The sequence below is a fragment of the Xiphophorus hellerii genome, chromosome 21 (genome assembly GCF_003331165.1).
Source record: "Xiphophorus hellerii strain 12219 chromosome 21, Xiphophorus_hellerii-4.1, whole genome shotgun sequence".
NCBI lineage: Eukaryota > Metazoa > Chordata > Actinopteri > Cyprinodontiformes > Poeciliidae > Xiphophorus > Xiphophorus hellerii.
Window position 1 is genome coordinate 25,823,313 of NC_045692.1, and position 13,645 is coordinate 25,836,957.

Below are 13,645 nucleotides of genomic sequence, written 5' to 3' on the forward strand. Positions count from 1 at the left end.
CTGGATAAATATTCAATGCAGAATCTTTCCATCTCTAGTGCTGAGGGCTGAGAAACTCCTCTTCCTGATCACAACCTGGGAATCAGGATTCACATTCTGGCTTCAACAAAGATCAAACCTGAAACACTGAGAGCTGCTGGAGGCTCTGAGAGCCGTGAACCCATCACACCCAGACTGGACCCCATCAGTCCCAGAGGCCTGAGGGTCTCACTAGGAGGAGAATCACATGGACAACAGTAGTTTGTCAGAAGATAAACTGTTGGGACTTTATTTGTCACAGGTCTGGAGGAGAGCTGCTGGCTCTGGCTGCTGCAGGTTAAAATTCATCTGCACATTATGAGGCTTTACCTTTTTATTTGCACTTTATATTATTTTTATAAAATATGTTTGATTTCAAAATTATTTATTTTAATGGATTTATTTTTGAGCATCTAATTTAATTAATTTCCACATTTTCTCCAGGATTTTGAATCTTGAGCCATTGTAGAAATAAAAAAGGAGAAAACTTCTGCCAAAAACCTCAGAAGTTTTCTAGAACAAACAACGAAATGAAGAAACTTTAAGTGAAAAACTTTACTGAAAGAAATCTGAAATTAATCTCAGAAATCTTCTGGAAAAATATGTAAATTTATGAGTTTCAAAAGTAAAAACGTCTTCCAGCTCCATGTCTGAACATCTGCAGCTAACAATAGTCCCACTGTTAGCAACTTAGCATCTTTCTTCAGACACTTGGGGACATTTCAGACAAAACATATGAATCGACCACAAATGGAAGGTCAGTCAAAAAATAATAATTTGGTAATTGGATAGAAAATGGCAATCAATGCAGACCTAATAATTTCACTATAAGTAAAGCCTGGTGGGCTGCCAGGCTTATAATACACTGGAGGAAACCCTGATTTAGAAATAGTTTCTCTGATGTCTGAAGAAAACGAATCAGGGAATTTCAGGATGAGGCTGCAGATGCAGCTTCATCTCTTTGCTCTTTGTTTTTCTGTTTCCTGTTTCCACCCTGCAGCCACTTTAACATGAGAGCAGCTCTTAAACATCAGTATTGATCTCTGGTCAGAACTTTCACATCACAAACATCAGCAATAAACTAAAACATGGTGTTTTAGTTTATTGCTAAACTAAAACACCATGTTTTAGTTTAGCAGCCTCCTTGGGCTGCCACCTTATCGTGGTGGAGGGGTTTGAGTGTCCCAATGATCACCCAAGGCAAGGGTCACCCAAGGCAGACAGGTTCCTAGGTGAGGGACCAGACAAAGCGCAGCCCGAAGACCCCAATGACGAAGGAAAACTTTGGACTTGGTGTTCCCTCGCCCGGACGCGGGTCACCGGGGCCCCACTCTGGAGCCAGGCCTGGAGGGGGGGCACGATGGCGAGCGTCTGGTGGCCGGGCTTTTACCCATGGAGCCCGGCCGGGCTCAGCCCGAAGAGGAAACATGGGCCCCCCCTCCCATGGGCCCACCACCCGTGGGAGGGGCCAAAGGGGTCGGGTGCACTGTGTGATGGGTGGCGGCCAAGGGAGGGGACCCTGGCGGTCTGATCCTCGGTTGCAGAAACTGGCTCTTGGGACGTGGAATGTCACCTCTCTGGTGGGGAAGGAGCAGGAGCTAGTGCGTGAGGTCGAGAGGTTCCGGCTAGAAATAGTCGGTCTCACCTCGACGCATGGCTCTGGTTCTGGAACCAGTCTCCTTGAGAGGGGCTGGACATACTTCCACTCTGGAGTTGCCCAGGGTGAGAGACGTCGGGCAGGAGTGGGCATACTTGTTGCTCCCCATCTCGGCGCCTGTACGTTGGGGTTTACCCCGGTGAACAAGAGGGTAGCATCCCTCCGCCTACGGGTGGGGGGACGGGTCCTGACTGTTGTTTGTGCTTACGGGCCGAACGACAGTTCAGATTACCCACCCTTTTTGGAGTCCTTAGAGGGGGTACTGGAGGGTGCTCCTCCTGGGGACTCCCTTGTTCTGCTGGGGGACTTCAACGTTCACATGGGCAACGACAGTGAGACCTGGAGGGGCGTGGTTGGGAGGAACGGCCCCCCTGATCTGAACTCGAGCGGTGTTCTGTTGCTGGACTTCTGTGCTCGCCATGGATTGTCCATAACGAACACCATGTTCAAGCATAAGGTTGTCCATATGTGCACTTGGCACCAGGACACCCTAGGCCGCAGTTTGATGATCGACTTTGTCATCGTTTCATCGGATCTGCGGCCGTATGTCTTGGACACTCGGGTGAAGAGAGGTGCGGAGCTGTCCACTGACCACTACCTGGTGGTGAGTTGGCTCCGGTGGTGGGGGAGGAAGCCGGTCAGACCTGGCAGGCCCAAACGTGTTGTGAGGGTCTGCTGGGAACGTCTGGCGGAATCCCCTGTGAGACGGAGCTTTAACTCCCATCTCCGGCAAAACTTCGAACACGTCCCGGGGGAGGTGGGGGACATGGAGTCTGAGTGGACCGTGTTCCGTGCCTCCATTGTCGAGGCGGCTGGTCGGAGCTGTGGCCGCAAGGTTGTCGGTGCCTGTCGCGGCGGCAACCCTCGAACCCGTTGGTGGACACCTTCGGTGAGGGATGCCGTCAGGCTGAAGAAGGAGTCCTATTGGGCCTTTTTGGCCTGTGGGACTCCGGAAGCAGCTGATGGGTACCGGCGGGCGAAGCGGCATGCGGCTCGGGTGGTTGCTGAGGCAAAAACTCGGGCGTGGGAGGAGTTTGGAGAGACCATGGAGAAAGACTTCCGTACGGCTTCGAGGCGATTCTGGTCCACCATCCGGCGTCTCAGGGGGGGGAAGCGGTGCAGCACCAACACTGTTTATAGTGGGGATGGTGTGCTGCTGACCTCTACTCGGGACGTTGTGGGCCGGTGGGCAGAGTACTTCGAAGACCTCCTCAATCCCACCAACATGCCTTCCATTGAGGAAGCGGAGCCTGGGGACTCTGGGTTGGGCTCTCCAATCTCTGGGGACGATGTCGCCGAGGTGGTTAAAAAGCTCCTCGGTGGCAAGGCCCCGGGGGTGGATGAGATCCGCCCGGAGTTCCTTAAGGCTCTGGATGTTGTAGGGTTGTATTGGTTGACGCGACTCTGCAATATCACAGTTCCCCTGGATTGGCAGACTGGGGTGGTGGTCCCCCTGTTCAAAAAGGGGGACCGGAGGGTGTGCTCCAATTACAGAGGGGTCACACTCTTAAGCCTCCCTGGCAAGGTCTATTCGGGGGTCCTGGAGAGGAGGGTCCGTCGGATAGTCGAACCTCGGATTCAGGAAGAGCAGTGTGGTTTTCGTCCTGGTCGTGGAACACTGGACCAGCTCTACACCCTCGGCAGGGTCCTGGAGGGTGCATGGGAGTTCGCCCAACCAGTCTACATGTGTTTTGTGGACTTGGAGAAGGCGTTCGACCGTGTCCCTCGGGGAGCCCTGTGGGGGGTTCTCCGGGAGTATGGGGTACCGGGCCCTTTGATACGGGCTGTCAGGTCCCTGTATGACCGGTGTCAGAGTCTGGTCCGCATTGCCGGCAGTAAGTCGGGCTCGTTTCCGGTGAGAGTTGGACTCCGCCAGGGCTGCCCTTTGTCACCGATTCTGTTCATCACTTTCATGGACAGAATTTCTAGGCGCAGCCAAGGTGTTGAGGGGATCCGATTTGGTGGCCTTGGGATCTCATCTCTGCTTTTTGCAGACGATGTGGTCCTTTTGGCTTCATCAGATCATGATCTGCAGCTCTTGCTGGAGCGGTTCGCAGCCGAGTGTGAAGCGGCCGGGATGGGGATCAGTGCCTCCAAATCCGAGGCCATGGTCTTGAGCCGGAAAAGGGTAGAGTGCCTTCTCCGGGTCAGGGGGGGTGTCCTGCCCCAAGTGGAGGAGTTCAAGTATCTCGGGATCTTGTTCACGAATGGGGGAAGAAGGGAATGGGAGATCGACAGGCGGATTGGCGCAGCGTCTGCTGTCAAGCGGGCGCTGTACCGGTCCGTCGTGGTGAAGAGAGAGCTGAGCCAAAAAGCGAAGCTCTCGATTTACCGGTCGATCTACGTTCCCACCCTCATCTATGGTCATGAGCTTTGGGTCATGACCGAAAGAACGAGATCGCGGATACAAGCGGCCGAAATGGGTTTTCTCCGTAGGGTGGCTGGGCTCTCCCTTAGAGATAGGGTGAGAAGCTCAGTCATCCGGGAGGGACTCAGAGTAGAGCCGCTGCTCCTTCACATCGAGAGGAGCCAGTTGAGGTGGCTCGGGCATCTGGTCAGGATGCCTCCTGGACGCCTCCCTGGTGAGGTGTTCCGGGCACGTCCCACCGGGAGGAGGCCCCGGGGAAGACCCAGGACACGCTGGAGGGACTATGTCTCTCGGCTGGCCTGGGAACGCCTCGGGATTCCCCCGGAAGAGCTGGAAGAAGTGGCCGGGGAGAGGGAAGTCTGTGCCTCCCTTCTGAAGCTGCTACCCCCGCGACCCGACCTCGGATAAGCGGAAGAAGATGGATGGATGGATGGATGGATGGATGGATGGTGACTTACTGTAATCGTTGTAGTTTACATTCTGGATTCTGTAGGAAACCACAGAGCTCCTTCACTCCAGAATCTTTCAGGTTGTTTCCTCTCAGCTCCAGTTCAGTCAGATGTGAGGGGTTAAAGTTCAGAGCTGAGGCCAGAGAAGAACAGCTGATCTCTGACAAACTGCATTTCTCCAATCTGAATAAAGAATAAAAGATGTGAGCTGAAGCCAACAGGATGCAGGTTAAAACTGAAATATGAACAAATTCATAATAAAAATGTAGAAAATTAATTTCACTGAATGTAAAAGTCCCAGAAACATGATGAACTGATGTTTAATATTTGATCCAGTAAAACTGGTTTCTAGGGTCCAAACCAGCAGAACCAGAACATGTTATTATGACGTGTTGTTAGAATTTTTCAGTCGGGCTTTCAGTGGTTCTGGTCGGGAATTAAAATGGACTTTAAGAACCAAAGTGACATCAGAGCCTGAGGAAAGTTAGATGGGAATCCCTTCAATGTGCAGCTGGAGGCAGGAGGTCAGAGGTCAGATTTTGATTTACAGAAACAGAAAGTTTGACCTGAATCACTTCAATGAATCGATCAATATTGGTATTGATTGATGTTAGCAGGACTCTGGACTAACTGGCTGTACATTACTCAGTATATAATATAAAGTCTGTTTTCCACAGCTGGAGACTTTCAGTCTGGAAAGTTTCTTCCTGAAAAGGCAAATATGCAGATTTGTCTGCACAAAACTGTTTGTGCACAAAAAGTTTAATTTCATGTTAAATGTGGTTGTAATGGGAGCAACTGGGATTCAACTGGGACCAAAGGTGAAGGAAGGACAGCGAGTGTTTAGGTCTGGTCCTAAAACCTTGAAATCAAAAGGACATCAGCCAGCAGGTCCTACTAACATCAGTAACTTATATGGAACCAACAGAAACAGAAACCAGCCGATCAACCCCAACAGTCAGAGGAGAATCCTCTTCTTGTCCTGCATTAACAGAGAAATGTCTGCAGGGACAAAAAGCTGCTTGTTGCTTTTCATAAAGACAAATCTGAGCCGGAGGCCAGGAGGCAGAAACTGGAGCTCAGAGTGTAAAGCTGAGAGCTGATAGTAAGAACGGAGCCAGTTCTCCACAGGAAACATTAAACTGCTTCATCTGGATCTGTCCCAAAACAGACTGGAACATCTCCACCATTCATTCACATCATTTCATTTATTTACCTCCATTTGGTTCAGCAGGCAAAACATTTTAAACTCAGAAAAAAGAAAAAAGAAAGTTCAATATTCTGAAAGTCTGAAATATGAAAATAATTCATTTAAATGGAAAAATGTTTGAGAAAAATATTCTGCCTTTTTGACAACAGGATGTGTTAAGGCAACTAAATTATGAATTAAAATAATTATTAATGTATCAGTGAATCATTTTGACAGAGAAAACAAACCTTAAAGTCTTGACTTTAGTGACTGAACTCTGCAGGATCTCACACAGAGGATTCAGTCCAGAGTCTGTAATGGTTCCCAGTATGTTGATCTCATTTATTTCCAGTTCTGTCAGATGTTGGTTGGACTTCAGAGCTGAGGCCAGAGAAGAACAGCTGATCTCTGACAAACTGCATTTCTCCAATCTGGATAAAGAATAAAAGATGTGAGCTGAAGCCAACAGGATGCAGGTTAAAACTGAAATATGAACAAATTAATAATAAAAATGTAGAAAATTAATTTCACTGAATGTAAAAGTCCCAGAAACATGATGAACTGATGTTTAATATTAATATTTAATATTTAAATAATACAGTATATATCAATAATATTTAATATTAATAATTTGGTTTAAAGAGATAAAACCAGCAGAACATGTTATTAAAATGTGTTATAATATTTCAGTCTGGTTCTTTGGACCTTCTACAAAGACTCTAAAAACTGACTAGAAATATTAAACTGTAGTTTAAAAATGGGTGTAAATATATATAATATAAAAGCAGGTTAGAGCTTGTAGTAGAAAAACCGATACCGATGTCTGAATTGTTATTCCGGTAGACACGTCTGGTTAATTTCCCTTAATCAGCTCATGCAGGTTTCTGGCACAAAGTGGGATAACCAGATGCAGCCAAAGGTCAGAACAAGGTGAAACCACCAAGAAGAAAAACAGTTTTTCTTTTACTGACGGCTGCTGAGTTTTTCCTGAACTCATATTGAGGCTCTGCTTCTCTGACTCTCAGGAACTGAGACTTTAATGCTGTTTGCCTTCAAATAAAGACATTTTGGACAAAGACTGACTTTTCTCCAACTTATTGAAACAGTTTTCTCTCATTTTTCCATCAAGAATTTCCACTACAAGCTATTTTTCATTTTTCATGGAGTAATTATATTTCATTTCCAGAACAGAGACACTAAAAGTGGGCCGAGGCTCAGAGGCTTCAGTCCTTGGTGTCACTGGGTCGACCTTTGCACCCTGTTGCTGTTTCATTACCACCTTCCTGTCAACCTACTGTGAAATAAAAACCACTGGAGACAAAAAAATCCCGTTTGTACAACCAAACAGTAACAATGGTCACACATGTGATGCCAGCATCGTCTATTGTTCCAGACGGTCATCTTTCCTCATCATTATTTGGTTTAGATGATGCTGTTATAATAATTTTGTCTTGTTGGTGTTTCTATAAAATACCACAGATCATCCAGGCTGCTAGCTGAGGAACATTTCACTCTGGATGTAAAGATGCGAGTCAGAAATGAGAAATAAAACAGTCTGACATCTGAATCTGCTCCAAACCAAACTCATTAATTTACATTACTTGACTTATTTTCCTTGTTTTTGTTCATCAGTTCAAAACATTGTGGACTGGTGATTCAATATTCAATATTCTGAAAGTCTGAAACAAGAAAATAATTCATTTACATGCTAAAATATTTTAGAAATTATACTCTAAAAGCAGCCTGTTTAACTGTCACAGAAACTATATTAGAACAAAATTATTAATTAAACCAAGTATTAAAGTATTGAATGGTTTTATTGGATAAACAGAGAAAACAAACCTCAGGATCTCCAGATTACAGACTGAACTCTTCAGGCCTTCACACAGACGCTCCAGTACAGAGTTTCCCAGTTCGTCTCTTATTTCCAGTTCAGTCAGATGAGGATTGGACTTCAGAGCTGAAGCCACAACTTCACCTTCAGCATCAGAGAGTTTAATGCCACCAAGTCTGATTAGAGAAGAAATAAAGTCAGTTCTACTTAAATTTATATTATTCAAATAAACACAATTAAAATATAATAACAGTGATGTCATCATCTGATCTTCAGTTTGACCGGATTGAGATTCTCTGTGGTTCATGATTAAACTGGTGGTTCTGGTTCTGGTCCGGCTGCAGACCTGCTGTGTCTCTGGTTCTGTTCAAAGCTCCATTTAACCACAATGATGAAGACAGAAGCTGAGCAACAGGTTCAATTTGTTCAGACTTCATGTTCACAGAACAACACTGAAGGTTTTAGCGACGGCCATCTTGGCTTCCTGTTAGCAAACCTTCCTGTTAGCAAACCTTCCTGTTTCTTCATGTTGAACTCTGACTGCTACAGCAACAATCTGGATCAGAAACTCATTGGAATAATTTTTACTCAGGAACTGATCAGATCTAATTCCTCAGCATTCCATCATGGTGGGATCTTTAACTGAAAGGTTTCTCTTTTCTTCAACAGTTTCAATTAGTTTTACAGGTTTTTGCTTTCCTCTGCAGTTTCTGCCCTTTTCTTACATTTCTGAAATTCTTCTGCAGTTGATTTCAAATGCTTCTGCAATCATCACCAAAAACATTCAGCAGACAGCATTCACACTGCATTTTCACAGGACATGCATATTATTTTAGTTTAGAAATTATTTTTCAATATTGATAGTTGGAGTCAGTGAAGGAACTGCCTTGGAGCAAAACCGAAAAATAAATCTGACTAAAAGTCTAAACACCTGGACAATACAGCATGGCCAGCTCTGAGCCGAGACGTTCCCTCATCAACACCTGCTGAACAGAAGAAAAGACATCAAGCTGCTGGAACCGACAGAATTCCTCCTTCCTTCACCCCAATACCAAGAACTAATCAGCCATAACACATCCCGTCAAGTGTCCAACTGGAAACCCACTAAACTCCACTGAAGAGGTGTTTAAAGTCTCAAATGTGTAACTTTTTGATTGGATTTTTCATACAAAACAGATTTTCTACAGTTCAAAGTTTTCTATTAATTTTAGTGGAGCATGAAAACTGATAAAGTGAGTATTTTTAAAAGACCAAAATCTAAAAACCAAAAGCTGCAGCAGAGCTGTCCTGAATGAGCTGAACATTTAGATGTTTGAATGGTTGAAATTGTCTAAAGGATGAAGGAAAAAGTCAAAGGCCAAAAATCATCAAGAAACTTGAAGAATGAATGATAAACAGGAGGACAATAGTGCTGAATCAGCATTCGCACCATGAAAACATCTGGACTCACCGAGCCTTTCTGCAGTTCCTCACAGCTGGAATCAGTCTCAGTCGCCCCGATTCTGATGTATTGTACTTTTCCAGGTCCAACTCATCCAGAACCTCTGACATCTGCAGCATGAAGCCCAGAGCTGAGCACTGGATCATAGATAGATTCTTCTTTGATCTGTTTGGAGATTTCAGGAACTGCTGAATCTCCTGATCAACTGAGAGATCTTTCATCTCCAATAGACAGTGGAAGATGTTGATGTTTCTATCAGGGGACGCCTTTATTCTTCCCATCTTCAGATTATTGATGATTTTCTTGATGGTTCCTGGACTGTTTTCTGTCTGACCCAGCAGGTCTCCTAAAAGTCTCTGGTTGGACTCCACAGTGAGGCCATGAAGGAAACGAACAAACAGATCCAGGTGGCCATTTTTACTTCTCAGAGATTTCTCCATGGCTTTTTTCATAAAGTCCTCCAGAGATGTTTCATTGTATTTTTTTTCCAGGAACTTCTTCACCACCTCTGAGTTCGTATTGGTGAAACAGTGGAACATGTAGACTGCAGCCAGAAACTCCTGGATGGTCAGATGAACAAAGCAGTAGACTGGTTTCTGGAAGATCAGATTCTCTCTTTTGAAGATCTCTGTACAAACTCCTGAGTACACTGAGGCCTCTGTGACATCCAGACCACACTGCTCCAGGTCTTCTTGGTAGAACATGATGTTTCCTTTCTCCAGATGTTCAAACGCCAGCCTCCCCAGCTTCAGAAGAACTTCCTTGTCAGCCTCCATCAGCTCCTGTGGACTTGTCTCATGTCCTCCATGGTACTTGTTCTTCTTCCTCTTTGTCTGGACCAGCAGGAAGTGGGAGTACATGTCAGTCATGGTCTTGGGTAGCTCTCCTCTCTGCTCTGAGGTCAACCTGTTCTCCAGAACTGTAGCAGTGATCCAGCAGAACACTGGGATTCCACACATGGTGTGGAGGCTCCTGGAGGTCTTGATGTGGGAGATGATTCTGCTGGACAGCTCTTCATCACTGAACCTCTTCCTGAAGTACTCCTCCTTCTGGGTGTCAGTGAAGCCTCGTACTTCTGTTACCCTGGAAACACATGAAGGAGGGATCTGATTGGCTGCTGCAGGTCTGGTAGTTATCCAGATGAGAGCCGAGGGAAGCAGGTTCCCCTTGATGAGGTTTGTCAGCAGAACGTTGACTGATGACTTCTGTGTGACGTCAGAAACCAGCTGACTGTTGTTGAAGTCCAGTGAAAGTCTGCTTTCATCCAGGCCATCAAAGATGAAGAGAAGTTTGCAGACAGCCAGTTGCTCTGCTGGGAGCTTCTGGAGGGTTGGATGGAAAACATGGAGCAGCGTGAGAAGACTGTGCTGCTCATCTCTGACCAAGTTCAGCTCCCTGAACGAAAGCAGAACCAACACACTGACATCTTGGTTCTCCAAGCCCTCTGCCCAGTCCAGAGTGAACTTCTGAACTGAGAAGGTTTTTCCAACACCAGCGACGCCGTTAGTCAGAACCACTCTGATGGCTCCATGATGATCAGGGAAGGATTTAAAGATGTCATGGCACCTGATTGGAGAGTCATGGAGGTTCTGGATCTTGGAAGCTCTCTCCAGCTGCTTCACCTCATGTTGGGTATTAACCTCTTCACTTTGTCCCTCTGTGATATAGAGATCAGTGTAGATCCTGTTGAGGAGGGTTCTACTTCCTGTTTCATCACTTCCTTCAGTAACACATTCACATCTCCTCCTCAGACTGATCTTATGTTCCTGTAGAATCTCCTGCAGATGATCATCTGCTGAAACACAGAAAAGACAACTAAAGTAAAAAACATGATTTATTGTGATTAAGTTGGAACCAAACCATGTGGAACATTAGGAGGTGTTATCATTATAAGGTCTCTGACTTCACAGGATGTGATGCTAAACAATCGGATCCATCCACAGAACCAGAACCTTGTTCTATTGTCAGGTAGCAGATTTCTTTTTTTTTTTTTTATACTTTATTTTTGATCAGATTTTTATACATGGCAAAATACAACCACAATACAAAAAAGGAGAGGAAATAATAGTAATACTAAAATAAAATTTAAAAAAATCACAAGTACAATGAACAGCATACAGAACTGAAAGGTCATCAAGGGAGGGGGACAGCAATACAACACACACAAAATAAAATTAAATTACGGACAGATTTCAGGTGAACAGGTTACAATGTATGTAGAGATCCATGAAGAGTCCAACAGGTGAGAGTTTCTTTGCATTGTTACCAAGTCCTGCAAAACTGTACAGCGCCAAACCTCAATTACCACCCCGAATAATTAATTAATGATACTCAACTTGCTTTAGATTTCCTATAAATTAACCATTTCAACCAATATTTTTGAATTTTGTTTTCCTGGAGTCTTATGGAGAAGGTAAGCATTTCCATTTCACGTATTTCTTCTACAGTGGCTGACCAGTCACACACTGTCGGTGGGCTTCCACTAAGCCACTTTCTTGTTATTGATTTCTTTCCTGCTATCAGTAGTATTTTCAGAAGGTACTTATAGAATAGAATAGAATAGAATTCAACTTTATTGTCATTGCACTGTCACAAGTACAAGCAACAAGATGTAGTTTGCATCTATCCAGAAGTGCTCTACGAGATATAAATATTTATTTACAGATGTACAAGACTATGTATGTATGGACTATAAGGGGTTATAGCAAGAGATATAGATATTGTGTATAAATATAAATATGGGAGCTATATGCACAGATTATACAGAATACACAAGAATGTTAGGGAATGGATTATAGATAAATAATGGCAGATAAAATGTACAGGTTGTATGTGTGTGTGAGAAAACAGTCGGTGATGTGTGTGTGTGTGTGTGAGGATAGTCCATGTGTTATTGTTGTATGAGAGGATAGGGGAGTACAGTCCTTATAGTTTATGTTTTATGTCAGGAGGCGTTCAAAAGCGTGACAGCTGTGGGGAAGAAGCTGTTCCGGTGCCTGGTGGTTCTGGTCCGTAGGCTTCTGTAGCGCCTCCCAGAGGGCAGGAGGGAAAAGAGTGTGTATGCTGGGTGAGTGGAGTCCTTTGTGATTTTCCCGGCCCTTTCCAAACACCGCTTCCTGTAGATGTCCTTGATGGCAGGGAGCGGTGCCCCGGCGATATACTGGGCAGTTTTCACCACCCTCTGCAGCGCCTGCCGGTCGGAGACAGAGCAGTTCCCGTACCAAGCTGTAATACAGTTGGTGAGGATGCTCTCAATGGTGCAGCGGTAGAAGTTCGTGAGGATCTCTGAGGACAGGTGGTTCTTCCTCAGGGTCCTCATGAAGAAGAGGCGCTGATGCGCCTTCTTAATGAGTTTGGAGCAGCTGGTCGTCCAAGTCAGGTCCTCGGAGATGTGGACTCCCAGGAACTTAAAGGTGTCCACACGCTCCACCACTGTCCCCTTAATGTGGATGGGTGGATGTGGGTCAGCGTTCCTCCTGAAGTCCACGATAAGCTCCTTGGTCTTCTCGGTGTTCAGCTGCAGGTTGTTTTTGTCGCACCACTCAGCCAGACGGTCTACCTCCTCCCTGTAAGCGGCCTCGTCATTATCTCTGATGAGGCCAATCACCGTGGTGTCGTCTGCGAACTTGATGATGGCGTTAGAGCCATGGACAGGTCTGCAGTCGTAGGTGAAGAGGGAGTAGAGGAAGGGACTCATCACACAGCCTTGTGGCACTCCGGTGTTTATGATGATGGTGGATGAGAAGTGGTTGTCCAGCCGGACATGTTGAGGTCGACTGGTCAGGAAGTCGAGCAACCAGTTACACATGAGTGGACTGATGCCGAGGTCTGTGAGTTTGGTAATGAGTTGTGATGGGATGACAGTGTTGAATGCTGAACTAAAATCTAAGAACAGCAGTCTGGCGTAAGTGTTCTTACTGTCCAGGTGAGAAAGGACAGAGTGCAGCACTATAGAGACTGCGTCCTCTGTGCTCCTGTTCTGCCTGTATGCAAATTGGTGGGGGTCTAGTGTGGGGGGAGACAGGATCTGAGGTGTGCTAGGACCAGCCGCTCCAAGCACTTGGTAATGATGGGGGTAAGGGCTACCGGGCGGTAGTCATTGAGTCTGGTTGGGTTGGGATTCTTGGGGATTGGGACGATGGAAGTAGACTTGAAGCAGGTCGGGACAGGTTGAAGATGTCCGTCAGCACTCCTGCCACTTATCTTGAGTGTTGAGTTCATTTGGTAAATTACTTAAATATATAATTTTAAAATTGTGCTCAATTTCAAAACCAAGAATTACTCTTATCTCTTTGACTACCTTTAGCCAGTAGGAGTGAATCAATGGGCAGCCCCAGAAAATATGAAAGAGGTCAGCCATCATATTGTTACATCGTCTCCAAAGCCCAGATTCAGCTCTTCCGGTCTGAGAAAATGTTCTTTTGGGGGTTATAAAAAACCTAACAATATTCTTCCATGAAAATTCCCTCCAGTGTCCTGAGCTGGTGGTGGTGGAGTTTGTTTGACAAATGTTGAGCCACTCGTCCTCCGTCAGCGTTAGCTTAGCCTCCTTTTCCCATGTATTTTTAATAAATAATGTAGATGTTTTTTTATTATTTTCTAAGCACACATATAGTTTGGACAGCCTCTTCTTATAAGATTTACCTTTATAAGCATCAATAAAGATATTAGTGAGGTCCTGATCATTTT

At 45.4% G+C, this 13,645-nt stretch overlaps 1 protein-coding gene across 17 annotated transcripts in view; it reads right to left on the reverse strand.

The window, feature by feature from the left end:
* The window catches only part of LOC116712074 (NACHT, LRR and PYD domains-containing protein 3-like), a 1,065,068-nt gene that overhangs the window by 1,038,757 nt on the left and 12,666 nt on the right, over positions 1-13,645 (reverse strand). For 11 of the 17 annotated variants that reach the window (XM_032551823.1, XM_032551826.1, XM_032551825.1 and 8 more), the window contains exons 5-8: positions 8,966-10,751; positions 7,524-7,691; positions 5,930-6,112; positions 4,502-4,675 (exon numbers count right to left, since the gene is read on the reverse strand). In XM_032551823.1, the coding sequence (XP_032407714.1) occupies positions 4,502-4,675; positions 5,930-6,112; positions 7,524-7,691; positions 8,966-10,751 (2,311 nt within the window). The remainder of the gene's footprint in view (positions 1-4,501; positions 4,676-5,929; positions 6,113-7,523; positions 7,692-8,965; positions 10,752-13,645) is intronic. The other 6 variants (XM_032551839.1, XM_032551836.1, XM_032551840.1 and 3 more) reach the window with 3 other exon arrangements.